A 25,045-nucleotide genomic window follows, 5' to 3' on the forward strand; every position below is an offset into this window, starting at 1 on the left:
ACCTGTATTCAAACCCCCGTGAACAAGCTGATTGCATGGGCGTTTTTATGGTTTTAACTTTTTGTAGTGCGAGATTGTTTCCCTTAGAAAATCTGTCATGAAAGCATACCTCCCCTTAGAGAGATCGCCTTCACGTGCTTAATAATCTAACAAGCCAAACCAAACACAACCCGAGCGAGGACTCGTAGTCAAGGCACGTCATCATGAAAAGCTAACTGAAATTGGCTCATATTCACATTAAACATGGGCAGCAAAAATTCGCGAAAACTGGTGTGCAGGCAATCCATTTGTCAGGATTTGAACCCGCTTCAAACTATTAGTATTCAATGATTTTACCGTTACTTCGTTGGCGGCTTTTTGTAGTATCTATAAGAAAAGTAATCGCAAAGACACAATCATTGCATACCGATGGATGAGTTAAGTTCGGAATTTAAAGAATAACTTTCATTCGTGCTATTGCTGTTAACATTGACATTTGGACAGATGTTAATTTATTTTAAATTATTTTAATGTAATTAATTTAATTCTTTAAATAATTGATCTTCTGACTGTAATTTTTTGTGCCAAGTATATCTAACCCTTCCGTACACTAACTGTTTTAATTAATTTACACTCCATTAATTTTAAGAGATTTTATATCAATAGATTTCTTTCCAAAAATTTTTCAAGGAATACATATTTTTTCTTTAGATTTTAAACCATTTTGGATTTAAAATCTTAATAATAAAATTTTTGAACCAAATATTTCTAGAAATTCCTTCGGCGTATTCATTTATTCCATTTAGTTGAAGTTTCGAGTAGAATATCTTCCTTTCAACATTCATATAATTTTTATATGTCAGTTCGCCATTTCTACGGAGCACAGAGCCACATATACGAGTACAAAACTCAGGCATGCTGAAAGCACAGTTTTAACATTTAAGAATGTAAAAAGAAGAACATACCATTATAATAACGTGCATTTGAAATACGAGGGCAAACAAGAAAGCTGGTTGCAACATTTTATACTTTTTCCTGACGAATCAGAAATTGTAATCATTTTTCATTAATACAAAAATAAAATATTTGATTCTATAACATATAGGCATAAAGGCGTCCTCCGTTACAATTCTTATTTTTTCTTGTTTCTACTAAAATTCGGCAATGTACTATAACAACGTTGGATCCTGTTTGACTTTCATTTGTATAAAGTACCACAAGGCAAACAGTTGTAAAACGATTTATCTTCTTTCTCAAACTTTTAGTCGGCACACAGATAATACATACCTGCTGTCTGACAATGATACTTCACTCTAAGGACTTTTTCGTAAAGTGCTCTTTTCAAAGAGACTTCACACCCTATTAAGACCTTTGTGTCAACTGACAGCCGCCTGCAGAAAGGTAGGGGAAGGAAGACCAGATCGCGTCGTCTAAACATGTCTTAAGCAATCTTCGCGAAATTCGGGCTTCGTGTATACACGTCTTAAGCATTTTTCGTGCGATTTGAAATTCGTGTAAAGACGTCTTAAGCAGTTTTAAAGGAAATTCCAAAAACGTTTAAACACGTCTTAAGCAGTTAAAGGGTTAAGGGGTTTGTCCTGCCTCTGTTATCAGGTTTTAAAGTGCAGTCAGTGGTAATCCTGGAGAAATATTTCTCCAAACTGCAGATTTGATGCATTAACTAAAGAATCAAAATCTGAGTGTTATTTCCTGGATGCATTTGTAAGATATCAGCATCCTTTTCTTTTCAAGATACAGCTAAATTTATAGCTTTGGTGACTAGATATTGCTGATTTGCTTGCAAAATAATTTCAAATTCTATTTTATATACATTGAGTGGTTGCTTCCCATCATATGGTGAGAGTTTAATCTAATCTTGTTTCTCAATTACTGCAAATAGTTTACTTATTTCTTGATTAACATTTTCTATCTCTCTTTCTAGCTTTCTTCCAGAGCAACTACGATTTCATTCATACCTTTAATAATTTTCCCTTTGATGGTGCCAATACTGTTCTTTATTTTTGCTCCATTTCTGTCAATTGAGTTCTTTATTTCAGCGACCTTAGCTGCTGCTTCTTCCTCGCTTGCAGCAGTAATTTCCATAACGAATTTCAGCTGCCCTTCTATTTTCATCATTATCAGCATTCAAGGAGATCACATTTCTAACATAAGTTGTTGTAGGCTACCAGTTCATTGATCTCTCTCTCTCTCTCTAAAGGATAACTCCAGATACACAGGAAGAGATTAACAGTTTGTTATCAAAAAATCATCTGTGCACAGTACAATAAGTAACAGTAAATAGCTTAGGCAGAGCATGAATATTAAACAGTTCCTCTTTAGTTCACATGAAAAACTGTCAATCTCTAAATCACTTGCAGAATAAACTTACAGTTCAGCTAGTGCTAAATCTCACAGTTGAATAACAACAACTTCTGAGCTCCTGGAGCTGTATTTATATAGTGTAATATGAGTATCAGTCTGGCATAGCAGGAGCTCCTGAAATTTGTGAGAAAGATGGGTCACCAAGGCCTGTGAGGAGTGTATCTCGTGTCTCACATAAGCTAATTTTATAATTTAAACATTGCTTTACTCAGAACTAAATTATAAAAAATTCTAGATAAGAAAAATAAAACTTACATAAAAAATTTTGACCACAAATACAAACCAAATAAGTAAATACATGCACAATATTACAAAAATGCAATAAAAAAGGATTTAAATATTTATAGATACATGCAACATTGTGTTCTGATTTTAAAACTTAAAATTATTTGTCTAAGGAGACTTTACTTCATAGTTAGAAAGATGACACTCGAAGGAAAGACTTACAGACATACATAGCTGAATTGAGTATCACTTTTATTGGTGGATATGGAACTAATTATCAAAATATATTTTTCATCATATATGATCATGGGAACAATACACACCTCACAATTTTATATTGAGTATCACATTTTAGGCAATTCCATAGTTAGTGCACGACAAAGCAAACAGAGTGAAGTATTAACTTGACTGCATGAGTGCATGACAAAGCAAACAGAGTGAAGTATTAACGTGACTGCAGGAGAGCTGAAGCTAAAAGTGTGCAATTATCCAATATGGTGGTTCACTAAGAGGAGGTTTTGGTTTATGTTAAAAAGGTTTCAGTTCTCAAAATTGTGAATTTAGGTTCCGAATTGATTATGTTATCAGCGTTACACAAGCCAGCAAAGTGGATTGATCTAGAAATGATGCAGCCCAGAAAGGTTATGACTTTAAAATAGAGAGTGGGAATTATGCAGTTACTTTTGATTTACATATTTTTCATCTTGCATACATACCTATTGTTGGTTTCATAAGTGATATAAAAATTTAAATTAAAATAAGTATAAATAGAAATTTCATTGCAGTATCAGTGAAAATTTAATGTCTACAAAATAATTAAAGTAATAACAATTAATAATCACAGGTGTTATTTTTTTCCCATAAGTTTTGAATCACTTAAAAAATGCACGAAATATCAGGTTTCCATGAAAATGTGTGATTGGTTACATCATAACAAAGAATCACATGGAGTAATGTTGAAGAATTGGTATAATTTTCCAAAGAAAATTTCATTATATTAATAAACACATTACTGAGCTCTTCGGCAAAGTAAACTTCATGAAGCAATATTTTGAATAATAAAATTAGTGAATGGAATCTTCAAACATGTTTAAACAAAAAATAGTTAAATTTTGAAATATTTTTTGGATTAAATTATTCGACTAAAAACATATTTGATATTGTATAACATATTCGTAAAACATATTTGATTTTTTGTTTCTTTATTACTGATAAATGCTAATTATTCTGTGGTTGATAAATGTAACAGTATCAACTGTAATTAGCTAATTTACTGAGATATTCATTAAATAAATATCAAGATTCCTTTAGAATTAATAGTTCATTTAGGATATGCTTAATTCATTTTTAGTAAAATTTTGCAACTGTGGATAACTTTGAAGCCACAGTTTTAAGTTAACAAAGTTTTATGTATTTTACGCTCTGTTATTTTTCTGTATATTAAAAAACATTTTTAATTTACCAGTAAGTTGGATTTTTGGCTGTAGATAAGGATATTTGCATTCATATTTTTATGATTTTTTTCATTGTTAATTTAGATACAGTCAATCCACTTAGTTCAAGAAAGTACTCCATGAAGATGTCCTTTCTTATCTCATTTTCCCATAACATTAGTAAATCACATCTTGCACTTGTGATTTAAGTTTAATTTTTTTAAGTTTTATGATTAAGTTTATTTAAGTGATTTTATTAATTAGTCCAAAGGGGCAATTTACCCAAAAGGACTATTAATTTCGTTTTGGCATTTTGCATTGATTCACTGCAAGCGTTGTTTCACTTTTCAAATTGTTGCCACAAATATTATCGCCCTGTATTATATTTAAAGAAATTAAATAATGAAGAATCTGCATAAATATATGTATGTTTCTCGCATTGTGATAAAACAACAGTACCTAGAGCCATCAAATTTTGAATAATGTAATCCTCCTGCGAATATGGGCATCTAGAAGCCCAAATTTGAAATTTGGAATTTATTTTATTATCGATTTCATATTTTGTAAAACGAATTTTTGATTAAAAAAGTCAAGGATTAAAAAGCGAGCAGTGGCAACGTTGTACAGAAAAAGCATTTTTATCTCCAGCATGCGAGACTGTGTGTTGGAAACTCTAAAGATATGCTCATTTAAAAATAATTTTGCGATATTGCTCTTGAACTGAATTCTATGGTTTAAGTGTGTAGAACATGATATTTAATAGGTAAAGGTAACACACAAAATGTTAAAAACATGCCCCTTTGGACATAATTTAATATCTGAAACCCTTCAGATATATTTTTTTTAATTTAATTTTTTATTTTGAATAAGTGTAAAGTTGTATGTAACAATAGTACCTGTTAAAGAGGTAAGGTGCAAACTTTTACTCAGAAAACACATTATAATGCCTTTTATTGCAATCATTTTAATGAACATTTATTTTTAATAGAAACTTATAATTTCAATTCTTGGCACTTTTAATAATTAAAGCTTTCTTCATCTGTATGCTTTACAAGCTTTGTTAATTTATAGATATGATGCCACAGGTAATAAGCAAAGTTCTTGAATGATCTGGAGGTTTATCTTATATCAAGAATGTTCAGTTGTATATGTGTAACTTCTGTTGTTATTTTTTGTATAATAGTAACTCTTATTAGAAAATGCTTTTTGTTTCTTAGTAGTGCTGTGCCTAATATTTTTCACTAATTTCTTTGTTTATTTATTTTACAGTGAAAATTCACAATTAACTGTAGAGATGGAGGTAAGATGTTTTCCCCTATCCTTCAAACAAAGTAAAATAACCGTTTTTCTGTTACAATTTAATATGCTTTAATTTTTAAATATACATTCAGTAATATTAAAATAAATGCGTTTTTCAATTTTGTGCTACTTTCTCTGCTAAAATTTGTTATGGTGATCTCAGTTTAATTTTAAAATGCTTTCATTAATATTAAAGCAAATGCTATTTTTAATTTCATGCATCTTTTTCTCTTAAAATTTGATTTGTTTACCTCAATTTAATTTTAAAATGCGCAGTCTTTAATATTAAAACAAATGTTGTTCTAATGGTTATGCTCCGTTTAATGAACTTAATTTATCTCTAAGTTGTGTTTTCCATGATTTCATATTTTTTCAACTTCTGAAGAAATTGCTAGTTTGAGAGTCATAAATAAAATAAAACAAATGAAATTTTCTTGTGATGTGTACTGTTCATTCAAAATGCAGCAAGCAAAAATATGTCACAAAGTATTCATTCTCCAAAATTCAAACCAGTTTTGAAAATCCAGTCCAGTTTGAATATCCAATTTTGAAACCAGTCCAGCAAACTAAACTCGATCTGTTACATTGTTGTGGGAAACATTAAGCACTTTTGTATGAAAAATGAAAGCTTTTTTCTATCATTCGGTCATAAAAATCTTCAAAACATGTAGAATGCTCGTTCTTGTTCAGCTTAATGTCTTTGGCTTCTATATTCATTTTTTTACAGAGGAAAGCAAACAAATATGTGAATTTGGGGGGGGGGGGGTTACATTATTATTAAGCACCAATTTATAAAGAATAAATTCTTTTAATAATCAGAATATATACATAGTGTTAGATTAACATTAATCTCAGTGGTGAATGCGAATGAACTTGTAAAACAGAAGGGAAGAGTTCTTTCTGACAGTCCCTCAGAAACAAGATTCTTAGCACGCATGCACTATAGAGAGAAATTGGGATATGATGTTGAAGTTGAACATCAATTTTGAAGAAACGGCAAAGGAGATAAAACCCTACACCTTCTCCCATTCTGAAAAAAATTGTATTAAAAATCTGTAAAAGAGGAAAAACATTAGCATTGTACAAATCATTTTGGAAAGTGAACTTGACATCCAGAACAAGTTTGGTAACTTGCTTTCATAGAAACTTTTTTTTTTCCTGGAGACTTAATGTACAGGCTGGTTGCTGTGATAGGGGCCTTGTCAACATTAGGTAAAATATGAGGTACGGATACATCATCTGGGACCAAATAGGAATGATTCCATTTTTATTGATCTAAAAATTTTGTATGTTTCGCGGCAAATGTGCATTTAAGAAGGTTGACAGTCAAATTATGATTTTTTAATTTCTTAAAAGCTTCCTCGATATAAAGGACATGTTCATTGAGAGATGATGAAACAATCAAAATATCATCTATATATATGAAACAGAAATTTAAATCTGACAAAATTTAATCTGGTGATCTTTGAATGGTTTGCTCAGTGATATACTTTCTTGAAATCTATTGTCGAAAAAACAATTTCATTGTTTAAATTGGATGTAAAATCATGTAGATAGGATAATTATCTATAGTATTATAATAGGATAATTATCTGGAGTAGTGATTGCATTTAAGTTGCGGTTATCCCCACAAAGTTGCCAAGACCCATCTGATTTTTTAACCATGTGCAGAGGACTCCAGAAACATTTAGAAGGACTACAAATGCTTTTTTGCACTAAATAAATGAATTATGTTTTTGTAGCAGTCAATTTGTCAGGTGCTAGATGTATAGCTTTAACCGCTATTTGAGAATCTTTAGATTTGATTTCATAAGTTTTAAAACATCTTCAAAAAGAGAATCGTATTTTATAAGTATATCATTAAATACATGTAATGGTAGTAAAACTGTAATTTTGGGTACAAAAATCTCGGTATATCTTGCCATCTGATGCAATGTTAGTCATGCTGTCAATTTTCTGGATTTCAGATTTGTAACAATGCCATAATTACTTAAAAAGTCTGCACCCAAAACTGGTTGTGAGACATTAGCAAAAGTAAAAGTCTGGAGAAAAATTCACCATAGACCTAAGTCTAAATTTACTATATTTTTTTTCGTAGGCATTAATTTTTGTACTGCTGGCTGCAACTAAATTTATGAAGATTTTGATTTAAAACCATCTTGTCGAGTAGGAGGCAAGACAGACAAATCAGCTCCTGTGTCAACCAAAAAGTGTGTTCTTGAAGTTTTTTCATATAAAAGGAGATGACAGTTATTTTCGCCCATGGCACTCGCTGCCACACATGATTAGCCTTCTAGTTTTTAAATTTCCAAAGGTGGCTGCATTTAACAGTTTTTTTTTTTTTTTTTTGCCAAATTTGCCATTGTGCCAACATATGGATGCTTTTTCATTTTGTTTATGCATGTGCAAGAATCTAGATCTGGAGTTAAAATGACCAGAAGAGTGAGACCAAACATGAGAATACAACATAAAAAGTTTTATCTTCTTCTGTTATTTGTTTCTGCAAATTATCTAAAATGTAATTTGTGTTAGTAGAATTACTTTCGATTTGACTTCAGTCTCATGAAGCTGAGTAAGAGTTGTGATGTCAGAGATTTTGTCAGCCATAGCTGTTAATTTTTTAAGTTCAATACTAAAAGAGGCCAGTATGGCTTATAACTTAGCTGGAAGGCATTGAAGCCACAAAGATTTTAACAATCCAGTTCCGACAAGAGGTCCAGCCAGTTCCTGCATTTGTCGAAATAAAACAGATGGGGGTTTGTTACTTAAATCAATCTCTCTCAAGTTTTTTTTTTCATTAGAGTCATAAAAAACTGAATTAACCTTTTTTAAGAGTGCCATATGCATCAATAACTGGAGGAAGATCAATTATGTCACTTACCTGACTTAAGATTTTGGTCTCGATGTGGCCCACAGTGATATGGTATTTTCAAGCGTCAACAGTTATCCCATTCTTAATGAAATGGCTTTCAATTCGTTGAAACCATACACTTGAATTGTCTTTCAAAAATGGTGGCACTCTAACAAAAATTCTGTTAATTTTTGGTGCTTGCACTGACACAATACTATCATTGTTTACAGATACAGTAATTGATGGACATTTAGATACCTGTAGCCATTCAGCTGCCAATTCTGAGCAGCTCTTATTAGTTGTCTCAGTTGATTCCAGAAGAGGTTTAAGGCTTGATAATTCCTCAGACAGAAAAAAACAGGGTGGCACTTTAGCATGTAAAAATGCACTGCATTGTTAAAAGTTGATTTGGGAGGAGTAAGTTTGGCTGGAGAGGGAGATGGACATCCGAGTTTTGAAGATGTGACTTCCAGAGAGAGAGAGCTAGCTGGGTATATCATCTCGAGAAGCAGTCAGGAGCCTTCGATTACTGATTAGTAAGCAGCTGCTCAGAGTTGAGGAAAATACGTGAGAATGTAAGGTGGGGAGTTCATTATTAAACTGATTACTCCTTACTGTTAACACATGAAAGATTATCAGATGAAGCTTTCCATTTCCATTCTAACACATGGAAGATCTTTCCATTTCGCTTTTGCATCATAAGGAATTACAGTAGCAGAACATTTTTCCGTCTGATCTAAACAGTAAATGAAGGGCCAAGGCATATCTGGAGTGAGATATTGCTCATACAGAGATTAGTATTGTAGTGGGTAGAAGAAAAAGAATTAGATTCCAGACTTAAGTTCAGTTACCATAGCAAATTGTTGATTCATACTAATTAAATGATGCTGTATGTAATAATTAGCCATTTTCTTCTATCATGCTTTCCTGCAGAGTACTTCTTTTAGTGTCAGTTAGTTTGGTATATTTGATTTATTATGAGAAGGAGCCCAGTGCCAAAAAAACATAATCGATGAACTGAGTTCCTAATTCCTAGTGTATTGGCAAGAGTTTCAATGTATTTATACTAATTATCTGTAGAAATTTATGAGCCCCTGTATGGAATTAACAAGTAGCTAATTCAAATCAAGATTCCATTTTCTTGAAAGGGATGCTGACCCTGCAGTATATTTCTTATAACAGGATCAGTATAAAAGTTGTTAGTTCTTTGTGGAATTTGATAATAGCCCAAATTTACCACTGAGGGATAATCATTCTTATTCTTTCACTCATGTTCACTTTATGAAAGACTGGGGTATCATCTACAGTTTAGTACTGTTCATTCAGAAATAAGGGAATATATACACCTATTCCTTTTGTGTGTAAATAGCATGCAAAATCTTCAAAAATGTATTGGACACATTTAGCTTTTGAAAAAAATTTGAAACGTTCTGATGCATGAAACTAAAAGTACAGAGCAAGGTTTTCTTTGAAGTTCACACTTAGTCGTTTTTTTAATACTAAATACATTTTCCAGAAAAAATATTAACCTTAAAAACTTAAAGCGTTGGCTTTAAAATGGGAAAATTGTGTGACAAAAGCCATTGGATACTAATGAAATCATAAACAAAATCATGTAATGTAAATTGTGACATTAATTTACATTGATAAATGTGTGACATTATTGTGTTATACATATTTTATTTTATGTAAATTATTTAGTGCTGTAATATGAAAATTAATATCATGTAATGTTCTATAATATGAAAGGTGTGATATTAAGTAGACAGGATATCTCTAAGTAAGATTGGCAAACATTGGTAGTGCATTTAATGTGGTCAAAGAGAAGCAAAGAACATGTCATATGAACATATAACTAGAAATGTGTAGTTCATGAATTATGAACTGTTAAACATCAATGGCAAGCAAATGTAAAGACTAGCTACTTGCCTCTTGTGCAGTGTTGGACATCTAATAAACAGTACTATCAATATTTATCACAGTTCATGAAAATAGGATCTAGATGTTTAAGAAGTGCTTAAATTCATTGCAGAATGCTCAGTTATAAAACTAAGCATCCTCTTGATACTGAATCTCAGTGTCTTGTAGTTTCTACACTCCCAAGTTTGCCTTTGTTTGGCTTAATTCTGTGTTACCTAGTATGTGTAGATATTATATAATTATATATTTGCATATGTTCATTTTTATATATTCAAGTGCATTATTATATAAACTGAGCAGTTTTGAGAAATTGAACATGAATATTATATGCAGAAAGCATATGACAAAGTACTGTATGTTTAGTTTCACTCCAGCTTAGTATAAAATGTGCAGATACAGTGGAAAGAAATTCTAAAATTATCTGAAATGGTTAAATGCATAGAAACCCTAATATGTTACAAATGAGCATTAGCATAACTAATCAGGTCTTTTCCTGTACTAGCCAGATATTTTGCATTCTGAGTGGCTTAAAACTGCAACTTTGTATTCAAACATGAAAATTACAAGGGTTTTTATGTTTCTGAATAAGGGGATGCTACATCATACAGTTTAGATTGCATGAAAGATTTTTAGATTGTAGATTTTTAGATCATTTTTAGGTAGATTTTTAGGTAGTGTAAATGGAAGCACTCTCCTCACATACGTGGGAGGTCCAGAGTCTGAATCCCAGTGAGGGCATTGTGGACCTCTTCCAATGGTTGACTTCAAAAAAAAAAAAAAAAAAAAAAATTTAAGTAATTCTCAATCTCTCAGATCAATGGTACTCAACCTTTTTTGGTGTTGGGGCACACAAGGCAGTTTCAGTAAGTGAAGCGGGCACCACATAACATTTCTGTCCCGGGTGATATTCAGGCCATCCCTCGGTGATATTATCACATTACTAGTTAATGCTAGCCTGTAAAAAAAAAGGTGCTTTCAATAAAGAAGATCGAAAAATGAATTGAGATAGAAACAAAATATACATTTCATGCACAAAGTTTTTATTACTTACAATATAGTCGTACCTCTTCTGTTTATGGTGTTGCACTTAATGCAATTTTTGATACTGAATTTCATCCACCAACATATGTACGTTAGGCGCATATGCTGAGGTTCCTGCATGCGAGCAATTGTCAAGATGCGAATCAGCAAGTCTGTTCTGGTTCTTCGATTTGATAATGTTCATAGTTGAAAATAGATATCTGCAGAGGTAGATAGACCCAAAACAAGATTTGATTTTATATGCAGCACTTCTTAATAATGGAAACCTGTTCTTTTCCACAAGTCTACATCTGTGGCATGTGCTTGCAGGATAATATCATTTTTCAGTTCAACTATTTCCAACTTGAGGTTTTCCACTTCTGGGGCAATAACTCTTGCAAGTGCTGTGGCAGTTTCACTTGCTTCGTGGTGAATGGTGAATGGGTTGACAAAAAAGCTCACCACTGGCTCCAGGCAACTGAAATCTTGAAATCGCTTTTCAAATTGGTCCAGAAGCGTCTCGAGATGGCGAGATTTTTTTTTTTTTTTTTTTTCATGTTTGGAAAATGAACCAGGGATACCAGCCACATGATAAGAAGCTATCTGAGCTTTTTCAGACACACTGAACTGTTTTTCATTAAACCTTTACTTGTTTGGATCTTGCAGATAATGATTTCTGAAATTAACTTTTGTCTTTTGATGCAAGTGAAGGATAGTTAGTGAGCAAGTGACATTGGAGCTTGCTTGGAACAATAGCACTGTTTGACCATTTACAACCACACACTTGGAACAGTTTCATCATTTTCCATTGTAAATCCAGATTTCAAGAAATTGTCATTATACTTGTGATGAACATTATATTTTTTGTTGGAGGACTCTTTGTACTAGGCTCAAGCTCATAATCCTGATTGCTAATATCATTATCATGGTAAAACTTTGCTTTTCCTTTTTAATCCATTTATCTATTTTAGAAGGTTCTTTCAAAATAAAAGTTAGTCAAAAAGTTAATAAAAATTGTACATCATATATTTGAATCTATTTTAATTAAATTTGGCATCACAGTATTGTGGTATTGCACGTGCAAATGTGAATATGTCAACTGTAACCTAACCTATGCACACATTAAGCAGGTGACTACTAACGTAATCTGTTTCTTCTTGACAGTTCTTTAAACTATTCTTGACTGTTTCTTCTTTTGTGTTCGCTGAAAGGAATGGTATAGCTTTATCTGGGTTAAATCCATGAACTGTAATAGTCGTGTGCATTTCAAATTTGCCATTTTGGTTTCTGGTGGACACGTTCGGGATTAAAAGCTCTGTGTTCTGGTTAAAACATTGAATAAGCCAAGAGGCATTGAGACTGGTTCATCCAGTCCCCGTATTAAGTTAGAATCGATTGAACTACTTGTCTTATTTTTTACCATAACTTGATACTTGATAGCTTTTCGATTCTGATCAAGTTTGTAGCCTTGGAGAGAAATTTCTGGAAATTTTCTTCGTCACAGATTGTAGGTATTGTTTGGTCACATAGAAACGTATTCCCAAACAAAACAATTTTTCTTAACACAAAATTTGTAACTGAGCTTATTTTCTTACAAGTATTAATAAAACTTAATTAAGTGTGTATCTTCAAATTTTTAATATGATTTATATCACATTGTAAATTAATTAACCATATTTATAGATTTTCTGACACATTGTTCATGTTCATTTTCAATGAAAATAATAAAAGCTCATACTTCTAATAACTAAAATCATGAAATCTGCAACAAATACATAATTCAAACTTTTGGGGCTGCGAGTTCGAGACAACTAGGTTAGTGCACTGGTAACCTTGGTACTAGCAATATCTGTTCGATTCTGTAGTAAAGTCTCTGGTACCCCATGCACTTTCTTCTGCTTACCTGTTTATTTGTATAGTAACATAATAATCAAGATGAATATCGCCTTGAAGCTGTTGAAGAGTTCTAGGTACAGGCTGCCATGATGCAAATCAGCATCCTGCACATGTTCTATTGAATTTAAATCCCGAGAGTATGCAGGCCACTCCAGTCATTGGATTATAATGTCCATCCATACTATGATTCCACCACCTTTGTACCAATGCTTTCCACAGACATTTTCTGGCTTATTGCATGTGTTTCACTTCCTCTGGATTGTAACACATTTGCCGCCACTGTGCAAACAAACACCAGACTCATCAGTAAAGAGAACTCAGCTCTCGTCCATTATACTCCAATTGCAATGTAGCATTGCAACTGGGCACACTTTTAACCCTCTGAGCGTTATGACCGAGTTTAGGCGGTCAAGACGGCCTACCTCGAAAGCGTTACGGATGCTTCTAGGCGGTCACTGGAAAAGTGTTCGAAAGCGTTACTGATGGTTCTAGGCGGTCAGTGGTGAAGACCTCGAAAGCGTTATGACCGCCTTAAAGCGGCCGTGCAGATGTCTCCTGCCCCCCTTATTTCTGGAACCCTGGAGATCTCTAAATGACAGTTCTCAGTAGGAGGCAAAGAGGGTTGCTCTTTTTCGTTTTAGAGCAATATGTTTAATCGCCAAGAAAACGCTTGAGCATGTAGTGGTTTATAAACAACAAACAAACGTGGACATTCTTCGCGAAATAAAAAAGTAGCATGTAAGCATGTTTTTTCAATACTCTCTTTAAACAGATAACATTTTCATAAAATATCCTTTAGTTTTAAATTGAATGTTCAGAAATATGCGAAATGCTCGTGAATTCAATTAAAAAATAGCATTAGGAAATATTTAAACAAATTTACTTATGGATATATAGATACATAATTAAAACCGACAAGTTATAAGTTTTAATTATTCGAGCGAAACGAATAGCGCATTTAATTACTGCATTTAATTTAATACTGCATTTAATATGAATTATATATAATTACATGTAAAGAATAACATAATTAAGCAATAATTCAAATAAAAATTAGCCATCAACACCAATTTATAATAAGTGTAATTTGTACGGGTTTATGAAGCATAATCTAATTTGATAGTAAAAATAATAATGGCGAATTATTTATTCATTTTGGAACAATTTTCGTGGCTTATACTGGTTTGATGAAGTTCTGTTCAAATTCATTTCAAATATTCCAAATCTTTTTATGTACATTGATTTCAATGCGATTTTTATTAGAAAAAAAATTCAATGAGTTTGATTTTCTTACATAATTTATTACATTGTTCAACGCAAAATAACTACAAGCAGAAAGGCAAAGGTGTGTTAAAATTTCTGTATTTTGCTATATAAATTATTAAAATAACCAACCTACAGCCTAACAACTGAATGTCCGAAATATAACCCGCAACTTTTCTAAAAGTAACAAATTTCAGTAATAAAAAACCGCAGTAAATAAATAAAACGAAATACTATTAAGAAAAGAAGCACGAAAACTTATTTTTTTATATTTACTTACTTTATTTTTAGTCCAAAGGGGCAATTTACCCTGAAAGACTTTTAATTTCGTTTTGGCATTTTTCATTGAAAACTATAAATGGCGAATCACTTTTCAAATTGTTGCCACTAAATATTATCGCTCTGTATTATACTTAAAGAAATTAAATATTGAAGAATCTGCATGAATGTACGCATGTTTCTCGCATTGTGATGAAACAACGGTACCTAGAGCTATCAAAATTTAAATAACGTAATCTTCCATACAATATGGGCATGTGGAAGCCCTAATTTGAATTTGAAATTTGTTTTATTATCGATTTCATATTTTATAACACTTCAACGAATTTTTAATTAAAAAACTATACGATTTCAAAGCGAGTAATGTCAACACCGTACGAAAATAATCCTATTTTTATCTCCAGCGCGAGAGACTCTAAGATACGGTCATTTTAAAATAATTTTGAGATATTGCTGTTGAACTGAACTTTATGGTTTGAGTACGTAGAACATATTTAATGAGGTAACACACAAAACGTTAAAAACGCTCCTTTGGATGTAGTTTAAAATCTGAAACCTTTCATATTTTTATTTATTAGTCCAAAGGGACGTGTTAGTATTTACGGACTATTGTTTTAAATACTAATACAGTTTTCGTTTTTGCGATTTTTCGTTGAATCACTAGAAACGGCGAATCACTTTTCAGACTGTTGCCACCAAATGTTATTAGTCCCGCATTACATTTGAAGTAATTAAATAATGAAAATCTGCGTACATGTATGTATATTTCTCGCATTGTGATAAAAAAAAGGTTTGAAAAAAGGCCATCCAAGTTTGAATGACGTAATCCTCCTACAAATATGGGCATGTGGAAGATCAGATTTGAAATTTGGAATTTGTTTTATTATCTATTTCATATTTCGTGAAACTTTAACGAATTTTTGAGTAACAAACTCAAAGATTTCAAAGCAAGCAATAGCAACACTCTACGGGGATGGAAACCTTTTTATCTCCAGCGCGCGGAATTGGAATTGGAAAAAAAAAAATTCTAAATATATGCTCATTTTAAAATTAATTATCGACATTGCTATTGAACTGAATTTTATGGTGTAAGTGCAAAGAACATGATATTTAATAAATAAAGGTAGCACAGAAAACGTTAAAGAAATGTCCTTTTGGACGTTTTTTTTTTTTTTTTTTTTTTTTTTAATTTTTATTGTTTTTTGAATATATGTTGTTGGCGAATGACGCAGTAGTCATGTATAATCTGAAAATATAATAATTATTTGTGCTGTTTTTTATTTGAAATGCATAGAATTCTCTAAAATAGTAGCATTCTTAGATTGAATATTGTCTAAGCAGGTGCAATGATATTTTAACTTCATTACCATATCAAATACAGTTTCTTTTTAATTTAAAAACTTCGGTTTGAAGCACGTTTTTGAATCATAGGATGAGTTTTAATAAAATTTGTAGTAGTCCGAATTTTTATAAGTATTCAGAATTACTGAAATAAAAAAAGGTAAATTTTTTAGAATTTCTTTATCAAAGTATTACATCTTAAGCCAGCAAGACCTGATTAGTAAAATCTAGGAAAGAATCTATGATTGTTTAGTAAGAAGTAAGAAAAAAGTACTCTAGGTCTAAGCAGTAAAAAAAAAAGCTTCTCCCTCTATCGAAAATTGTCACGTATGTTAGAAAAGATGACATTAATATTTTTGCTCAAACATGATTTTTTTAAATTTAGTCTCTTGTTTTGGAGATGGTGTTCAAGCATTTTACCATAATTTTATTTTTACATGTGCAGAATTTTTATATTTTTTATTGATCGCTGTATTTTTAACTTCCATAGCATAAATTAAAGAAATACACATAGCAGCTTCAGCCATAGACAGATGACTTAGGAGAAATTTGTTTTGACATATTATGTGAAAGACTAAATAAATATTAAATGCTTTTGCATTTATGTTACATGACAGTAATTAGAAAACAATAACTGTAGATGTGCAAAAAACATGTACTTATAACCTTCTGTATTTTTAAAGAAAGTACAAAACAATTCAGAATAGCAGATGGCTTTCAGATCATTCAGTAATGTCATAGTAATGTCTTAAGTATATTCTCTTCACGTTTCGGAAGAACTGCAGTAGTTCAGAGTTGTCGTAAAAGACTAATTACACCCCTGGGGATTGGCGTACTTAGGGAACGGAAAAAAAAGCTTTGAAACATACTCACACAAAAGTCCTACCTTTTCTTCGATACATAAATGACAGATGTGATATTTGAACACATGCTTTCAATCAGTTGTTTCCTTCTAACAAAGCGTCTTGCGCGGCTAGCAGGATCCTAGCAAAGTCTTGTAATAGTCTCTTGTTTTAAATATGCTGTGTTCGAACTCAGACTCAAAGACAGGCATTTAAATATTTTATTAATGCTTTCTTTTACATTCGGCGATTCAATATTTATTAAAAAAATAAACACATAAATAAACTTGCATAGCAGATCAAAATTATGTTGCTGTGGAAATGTTTCATCAACAGTTATTAGTAGTTATAACAGCATAACTAAATAAGCCCATTTCGAAATATGGATGATATTGCATTCATTATTTTTAATCTGAAACAATATCATGTTGTTATTACTAGATAAAATGGCTTAAAATAAGCTGACACATTATAAGAAAATTTTTTTAAATGAAAATTGGATTCACTTTCTTTCACATAATTTATGTTCTTCCAAAATATTTTAAAGCTTACTTTACTACATAATAGAAATGTATCCACGTTCTTTGTTTTTAGTTAGTTAGCAATTTTAATTGGGGCTGTTATATAAGAAGGCTATTTATCGCTGTTATTGTGTTACAGTACTTATTTTATTATATAATGCAAATTTTGATCAATTGGTTAATTTTATAATGTATAGAGGAACTTCAAAAAGAACAAAAGTAATTTCCACTGTTATAATATGTCCTTAAATGGTTCCCAATAAAAACATAGTTAACTAAGTAGTATACTACATTATATTAATTAATTTACTAACCAAATAGCAAAAACATTTCAAATTCGAAATCCATCTTTTTACTAAGTACTTTTTGCAAAGTAACAAAAATTCTAATCCCTTTGCTGTTTAAATTAAAGATAAACAAAAAAATGTGGTTTTTTTTCCCCCATGAAATGCTAATTTTATGTTATTTGATAAAAACTGGGAAGTGCAAAATCAAAATCCTGGTGAAATACATATACTTATGAATGAACACAGCACACAAACATTTCTTCACCCTAAGCATATAATACAAATAATATTTTAAACAGCTTAAAATGAATCCAATTTCAAAGTATTTAATTTGTGATAGATAATGACAGCTGAAAACATTTTCCAATATTACAAGATAAAATGAGGTTATTTCTCACGTAGTTTCACAAATAAACTCACAAAATAAAGAACGCTTTTTTAAATTTTTAATTTGCAATATGTTAGATGCTTTATTGAAGAATTTGCAATAATATCGTTCTGATTTTTATTTTATCCAAGATTGCCATTATTTTTCCCTGATGAGCAACTTGCTAATTATTAGTCCAATGTAGAGTCCTCCTTCTTTTTTCTCATAAAATCGCCTTTGTAAATTTAGAGTTTAATTTAGCAAAACGTTTTGCACCTAAGTGGTAAAATGTCTTCGTAAAGGATTCCCTAAAGAAATCTGCCTTGTATTTATGTTGCATTTAGGGATATTTTCAAAAACACACGCTGCTGATTGTTATTTTTAATAGGTGAACAAAAGAAATATTTTTTTAAGAAAGAATATAACTTAACTGCAGCGCTATATCTTATTCATAGATAGCGAAGCTTGATTACAAACTCAATTTTTAAAATACATTTAATTATCTTTATGCTTTAAAAAATGCCTTGTCTGGTAATTGTAAATGCATAAATCACTTGTTTTTTAAAACTAAGTAATCCACTCTAAGTTGAATAGTTACAAATAGCATAATGTGAACGATTAATGAAGCTAGAACCGCCAGTTTATTCTTATGTAACTAATAAAAATTTCATTGTTTCAGCATCCTAGTATCTTTCTTCTTCTATACAAATTTACAATTATAATTCTATACAAATTTACAATTATAATTTACAGTTTATTCTTATGTAACTAATAAAAATTTCATTGTTTCAGCATCCTAGTATCTTTCATCTTCTATACAAAATTTACAAAGGCTCACATTTAAGCTTTAGAAAATAATCATATTTCTTTCAATTACCATCCCTCAGTGGAAACTGATAAATAATAGTTTTAATGCTTAACAAAGGTGTTTTACTGGGTATTCGGATAGGAAAAAAATTCTCGAATAATCTGAGTTGTTAATATATTTTTGGATAACATCCTGAGAGGAATTCATTAATAATAGTAAAGCCATGAAACAGGTATACTCAAAACGTCCTTGGACGGATCAAAATCATGATCGATTCAGTTATTTAAATAACTCAAAGCTGCGAGGGCTACCTGCCTATGAGGAAGGATGCCTTCGTGGAGGACATTCTGAGAGAAACTAGCATATTATACAGGGGGAAAACCACAAGAACCAACCATGCAGCCGGTCAGTTCGCTTGTGATCGAACCCAAAACAGGTCGAACTCCAGTATTCAGAGGTGTATCTTAACCACTGATGAGGCTTGGATCACAATCATGAATCTTCAAACTTATTCATCTAGACGTGCTGTCAATTTACCTTACAAGGGCACAAAAAAAAAAAAGAAAAAAAAGAAAAAAAAGGAAGATCATTCCCTATATTCTCTACTACTTGCACCACCACAGGACGCAAGGTTAACCAGTAAGTCTTTATAAATGTACTAGCACGACAGCATTAATTATATGAATTGTTGGGCATTTTAATTTCGAAAATTAGATAGAATAGTATTTGAAAATGAATATTATGTTGAATTATTTTTAAGTTTGTTTGTAAACTGATCGTTTCCTTTCCAATTCAAAAAAATTTCGAATCATATCTAGATGCTAGATATATCATTAAAACATTTACTTGATTTGGCCACCCACTTAACTTACACGTTGACCATTTAAATAGAGCACTACCAATTGGCACATTCGCATCTCTTTTCTGTTTCGCATCCCTTTCTCGGAAACAAATCTACCTCTGTAGTAGATTAATGTATAGGTAGCAGACATTCTGTCACTGTTAGCCGAGCGGTAAGTCGCTGAATAGTCGCAGAATACCGACTTTCAACTTAAGTTCGATTCTAGGAGAACGGGCTGGCTGCATGAGCGTTTTCATAGTTTTCCGCATATATAACATATATACGAGCAGTTTTTTTTTAAAAAGTCCTGGGGCCCACCAGCGGCCGAGCGGTAAAGTCGCTGAACAACACTGGTAGTTCGGTCCGAGGTTCGAATCCCGCGAACGGGCTGGCTGCATAGCTGTTTTCAGGGTTTTCACCATGTGTAACGTGTATACGAGCCAGTTTCCCTTAGAAAGTCCTCCACGAAGCCATCCCTCCCCTTAGGCAGATAGCCCTCGAGGCTTTGCCGTAATTAAATAATCTAACCTTTAAAATGTCCTCCACAAAGAGACTCTCCTCTTAGGCAGACAGCTCTAGTATGCTTTGATGTAGTCAAATAAGCCAAAACATTCTGTTGGCGAAAAAGCAAGATTGCATTTATCGTGAATAATTTCTAATGCAAAAGTTATACTTGTTACTAGGATTGAATTTATTTTTGTGTAAAATTCAGATTGCCTGAATTTTAATAATTCTCAGAAACGAAACACAAATAACAAGAAACTAAAAAAATATTCGTAATTAATTAAGATATATAAACTATGTAATCATTAAGCATAATTTTAGTAAGAAAGAATATTTTGTAATAAATAAATGAAAACTATATTTAATATTAAAGAATCCTCTATATATCTCTACAAAGTATAAAAATTACAAATATTTTTCAAGGTACATGTGTATATGTACCTGATAAAAAGATGTACATTGTTTATTATTCTAGCGATATTTTTAACCAGATGCATATTTTCCGTGAGGCATTTTCCGGAGATTTTTTTAACCGATATACATTTTCAGGATATTTTAGAATTGTTGTAAGTATCCACTCTTGTATTTGTAAATAAAATGATTAAGTCACAAGTGTATTTGTAAATAAAATGATTAAGTGTAGCATCGCTCACAAAAAAGTGAGCATGGGTGATAAGCCTTAAGACTTTGTTTTGCATGATTTGAAGTCTTTTTATATCCTCCTTGGTAGCTGTGCACCAGGCAGGCGACGCATAAGTCATCAATGGCCTAATTGCCGTGATATAAACTAGCCTCTTTTTCCTGAGGTCTAAGCTATAATAATTACCCAATATAGAGATGAGACTATTTACAACAGTGAAAATTTTTTTTCTGACCTCTGTTATATGATCTCCCCATTTTAATCTTTCATTTAGCATTACTCCTAAATATTTCGCCTTACTAACTCTAGGAATCTCTTCAGAGAATAAGAAAAGCTTGCTATTAATAGTCAACTGTGTATTTTTCCTCCTTATCATTAATAATTGCGACTTGCTGGCATTAATAGCAATCCTCCAAGTCGTACACCACTTTTCTAGCTCTGGTAGAAGCTCCTGTAACTTCTTCATTGCATGGTGTGCGTTTGCGGACTTTACGGCTAATGCCGTATCGTCCGCATAGCACCCAAGAAAGTGATTTCTGCCAATATGAGCTCTAGGGAAGTCATGAACTTAAAATAAATACAGGACGGGCCCTAACATGGACCCCTGTGGGACGCCTGCATTCATGGTGCGTAAACTGGAGATGTCCTTTCCAATAGCCACAGTGAATTTCCTATTAGTGATGAAAGACATAATTAGCTGAATCAGCTCTCTATCCATAGGGAGATTTATAAGTTTATAAATAAGCCCCTCATGCCAGACGCGGTCGAATGCCTTCGCCACGTCTAGCATGAGTAAGCTGACATTTTGTTTCTTGTGGAGCGCATCCCCACAAAACTCGACGAGCCGAACCAGCTGCTTCGTAGTTGAAAGCTTTCTCCGGAAACCAAATTGTTCCAGAGGCAGTAATTCAATATAGTTTTTCAATCTGCTGTAGATTATTCTCTCAAAGACCTTTTTTAGTCCCGGAAGCAAGCTAATGGGCCTATACCCATCTGGCTTAGTGTTATCCTTGCCGGGCTTAGGCAATAACTTTTGCGATTTTCCATTTTGTGGGAAAATAGCATTGACTAAGACACGCATTGATAATACTCGTGAATTTTGTCACAACATTGCAGGGCAGATTTCTAAGTGCGTGCTTATTAATACCGTCTATGCCAGGGGCCTTTTTGACTTTAAGCTTCTTTGTGATTTCTTTGATCTCACTGGGGGTAGCAGTGTGGGCATTAAGCCATTCCCTAACAAAGTAGCATGCCTCATTGACAAAATTAATGTCCATGGCCGTCATGTTAGGTCTGAACTGCTCTTCTAAATGGTCCGCAAGGACCATCGATTTGTCTTTATTATTGAGAGCAACAGAGTTTTCAGTATAAATCGGCTTATTGCATGTACGCTGCCTTTTCAAGTTACGCATGAACGTCCAGAGAGTGCCATCATTCGGACTAAGATTCTGAATTTTTTCCTCCCATACATCTCTCTTATGCTCATCTATTTTCTTTTTAATTAATTTATTTAATTTGTTCGTATCTCATTTAACGTGAGGGCTCCATGTAAGGTGCCACGCTTCCTCATCCTATTTCTGTCCTTAATCATCTCTCTAATTTCCTGTGGCAGAATGCCAGCGTTATTATTTCTTCTCACGTGTCTAGAAGTATTTTCAATAGTATTATTGATTCAATCAGTGAGGGTATTAACTGCATCATCTATATCTTTGCGCGAGTTCAGAGTATCAAAGATGGCGGATTCTGACTGAGAAACTTCTGCAACTTATTCCAGTCAGTCGTGCGGATCATTTCATTTTCTGCCTCTTTAGTAGTGCCTAGGTAAGCAATGACCGGTATATGGTCAGAGCTCAATTCGTGCTTTACTTCAGTATAAATAGGAATTGAAGTATTTGTGAGAAGAATATCAAGAATGTCTGTATTTCTTGGGTTCTGTGGTCTGTACGTATACTCCTCATTAACATGCAAGGCAACTGGGTGATTATTTATAAATTTATAGAGGACCTTACCATTTTAGTTAGTTTTACGGCACCCCCACTCGGAGTGTTTTGCGTTGAGATCACCCGTTAGGATATACTTATTAGTGTCAGAGAGAAGTTTGAAAAGAACACTTTCGTCAGTAGTTTCCTGGGCGGATTATAAAATGAAATGAAATTCAGATTACCATATTGCGGTAAGTACACTGAGACTGTGACCATCTCATGTCCGTCGTTTCTATCTTGGCTAATCAAACAGGACTGGAGCGAGTTGTTCACATAAATTGCGGCCCCCCACCCCGGTGACTCAAACGATCGCACCTATATGTGCGGTAATTAGGCAAATTTATACGCACGCATGGCGTGGCAAAAGTCTCTGTTACAAGGGCAATATCAATATTGTGATTGTTAAGGAAGTTTAAAAATCCGTCAACTTGTTCTGAATGGCCTGAGCATTCCAGAATGCTAATTTTATAGGATCTCCTTGTGAGGTGTACCTACCCATTAAGATCTTGATTTATGGTACTTTTGTCCTTATGAGTAGGTACATTTTGTCCTATTTGCTAAGTTAGAAGAAAGCCGGAGCTCTTTATGACCGATACAAGCTCGGCCACGTGTGCAAAAACAGTTTTTGCTTCCTTGATCGTGTCTGCATACAAACCAGTAGACAGGGCTTGTGCAAATGATTTATTTTCTATAACCCTACTAGTATAGACTTTTGGCTTATCCTGTTTCTTTTTAGGGAACATCTCACACCCCCTAAAGTTCGAGGTGTGAGATTGTTTACAGTTCGCACAACGTGGTGGCAAGTCAGAGTTTTTATTAGGGCATTCAAAGGACAAATGTCCCTCTCCGCATCTCACGCACTTGGGTGCATAGTTACAACCAGTTTGCGTATGATGAAATCCTTGGCACCTATAGCATTGTAGCGTGCCCGATCTACCTTTATAATTTTCGACTTTAATTCCTAGGTCACATAAGCGAGTTCCGTTGTGTATATCTTTGGATTTGGGTTTCTTAGGCAGAGTAACTAAAAATACCGGGAGTTTAATAACCTCCCCTTTTCTTCTGCGCGTAAGTTGCTTAACTGATTCAACTTTGTATCCTAAATCCTCAAACTCCTCTTGTATTTCCACTGTATCTGTATCTCTTTTAAGAGACCTCTTATCACTACTTTTATGTCTTTATTTATCCTCAGGAAGCGTGAAAGAGTGATGTTCCACTTTCGTTGTTTTAAATAAGTAACAGTCTGCCTCTAATGTTCAGGGTTTCTGATGAAAATTTTAATCCCTTTATTATTCTTATTAAACTCAATGTTTCTCTGTTTAAGTACCCTAGCTATGTTTTTCCAAGTAGGGTAATCTACTTTAACAGTTATGGGTGGTATCCGTGACTTTTTCACAAATATCGCTTCTGTGTTTTCATCTGAGCTTGTATTTTGTTTAGACGTACTAGCGTCCGTGTCCATAATATTGTTATCCTCACCATTAGTGGCATTTTCACTAAGTCTCTCCTCCATGGTGTTCATTTGAGTTGCGCCAGCCTGGGGAATATGAGCGTCAGTTCGCCCAGTGGGGCACGTGACCTCATCTGGATAACTGACTGGTCGCGCTGCGTTTTCGGTTTGAGACCTACTCGCTGTCTCCTGTTTCTCAGTTACTTCACGAGATGGCACATTATCGTAGCTGCTGACCGCAAACTCAGAACTCAATGTATGTGTAATTTTACTACCTATGTCCTGACTAGGCGAGATTTTTAAACTTTTGCGAGCCTTCGGTTTGGGATTTCGTTTCAATCTAACATCACCTTCATGTCTGGTATTGTGCGTGTACGGTTCAACAGTGAGTGCGGAGTCATCATCAGCTATGTTCGCAAGAACATCAAATTTGTTTTGCACCTCAGGAGGGTCCGATTCAGTATCGCTCAGGGTACGTTTCGTACTTGTGGTATCAGCAGTCCAATGCATATCGTGTTGGGAGACATCAGCATTATGGAAATCAATTTCATTAGACGCTAACCGGTTAGAACCGACTTGCACTAAGCCTAATTCAGAGCCACGTGCAGAGTTCAGACTTGCTCGTACTTTATCCGATAGGTTAGGGAGAAGTTTTAATAGAAAATCCAGATCAATTCTTTCATCCTCAGTCAAAGGTACATCCTTCTCTTTGGAGGTTAATTCCGCATATCGAGCGAAGATTAGTTTGACCAGTGACATATTGATCAAGCCCTTAAACCATTTCAGTCATCAGCGAAAAATCGATGCAAAGAATCAGTAAAATCGCAGTAAGGCCTTTTTACTACTCTTTGGTCACTTAAGACCGGTGAGCAACCTTTTATGTGCTAACTGATCGTAGAAGAAAAATCAAATCAA

General features: G+C 33.2%; 1 protein-coding gene across 3 annotated transcripts in view; it reads left to right on the forward strand.

The window, feature by feature from the left end:
• Nucleotides 1-25,045, forward strand: part of LOC118188338 (uncharacterized) — a 250,162-nt gene that overhangs the window by 197,186 nt on the left and 27,931 nt on the right. For all 3 annotated transcript variants that reach the window (XM_085807424.1, XM_085807426.1, XM_085807425.1), the window contains exon 8: nucleotides 5,289-5,319. In XM_085807424.1, coding sequence (XP_085663550.1) covers nucleotides 5,289-5,319 — 31 coding nt within the window. The remainder of the gene's footprint in view (nucleotides 1-5,288; nucleotides 5,320-25,045) is intronic.

The sequence above is a fragment of the Stegodyphus dumicola genome, chromosome X1, assembly GCF_044657685.1.
Source record: "Stegodyphus dumicola isolate Sdum_Otavi_A_Nest chromosome X1, ASM4465768v1".
NCBI classification, from domain to species: Eukaryota; Metazoa; Arthropoda; class Arachnida; order Araneae; family Eresidae; genus Stegodyphus; species Stegodyphus dumicola.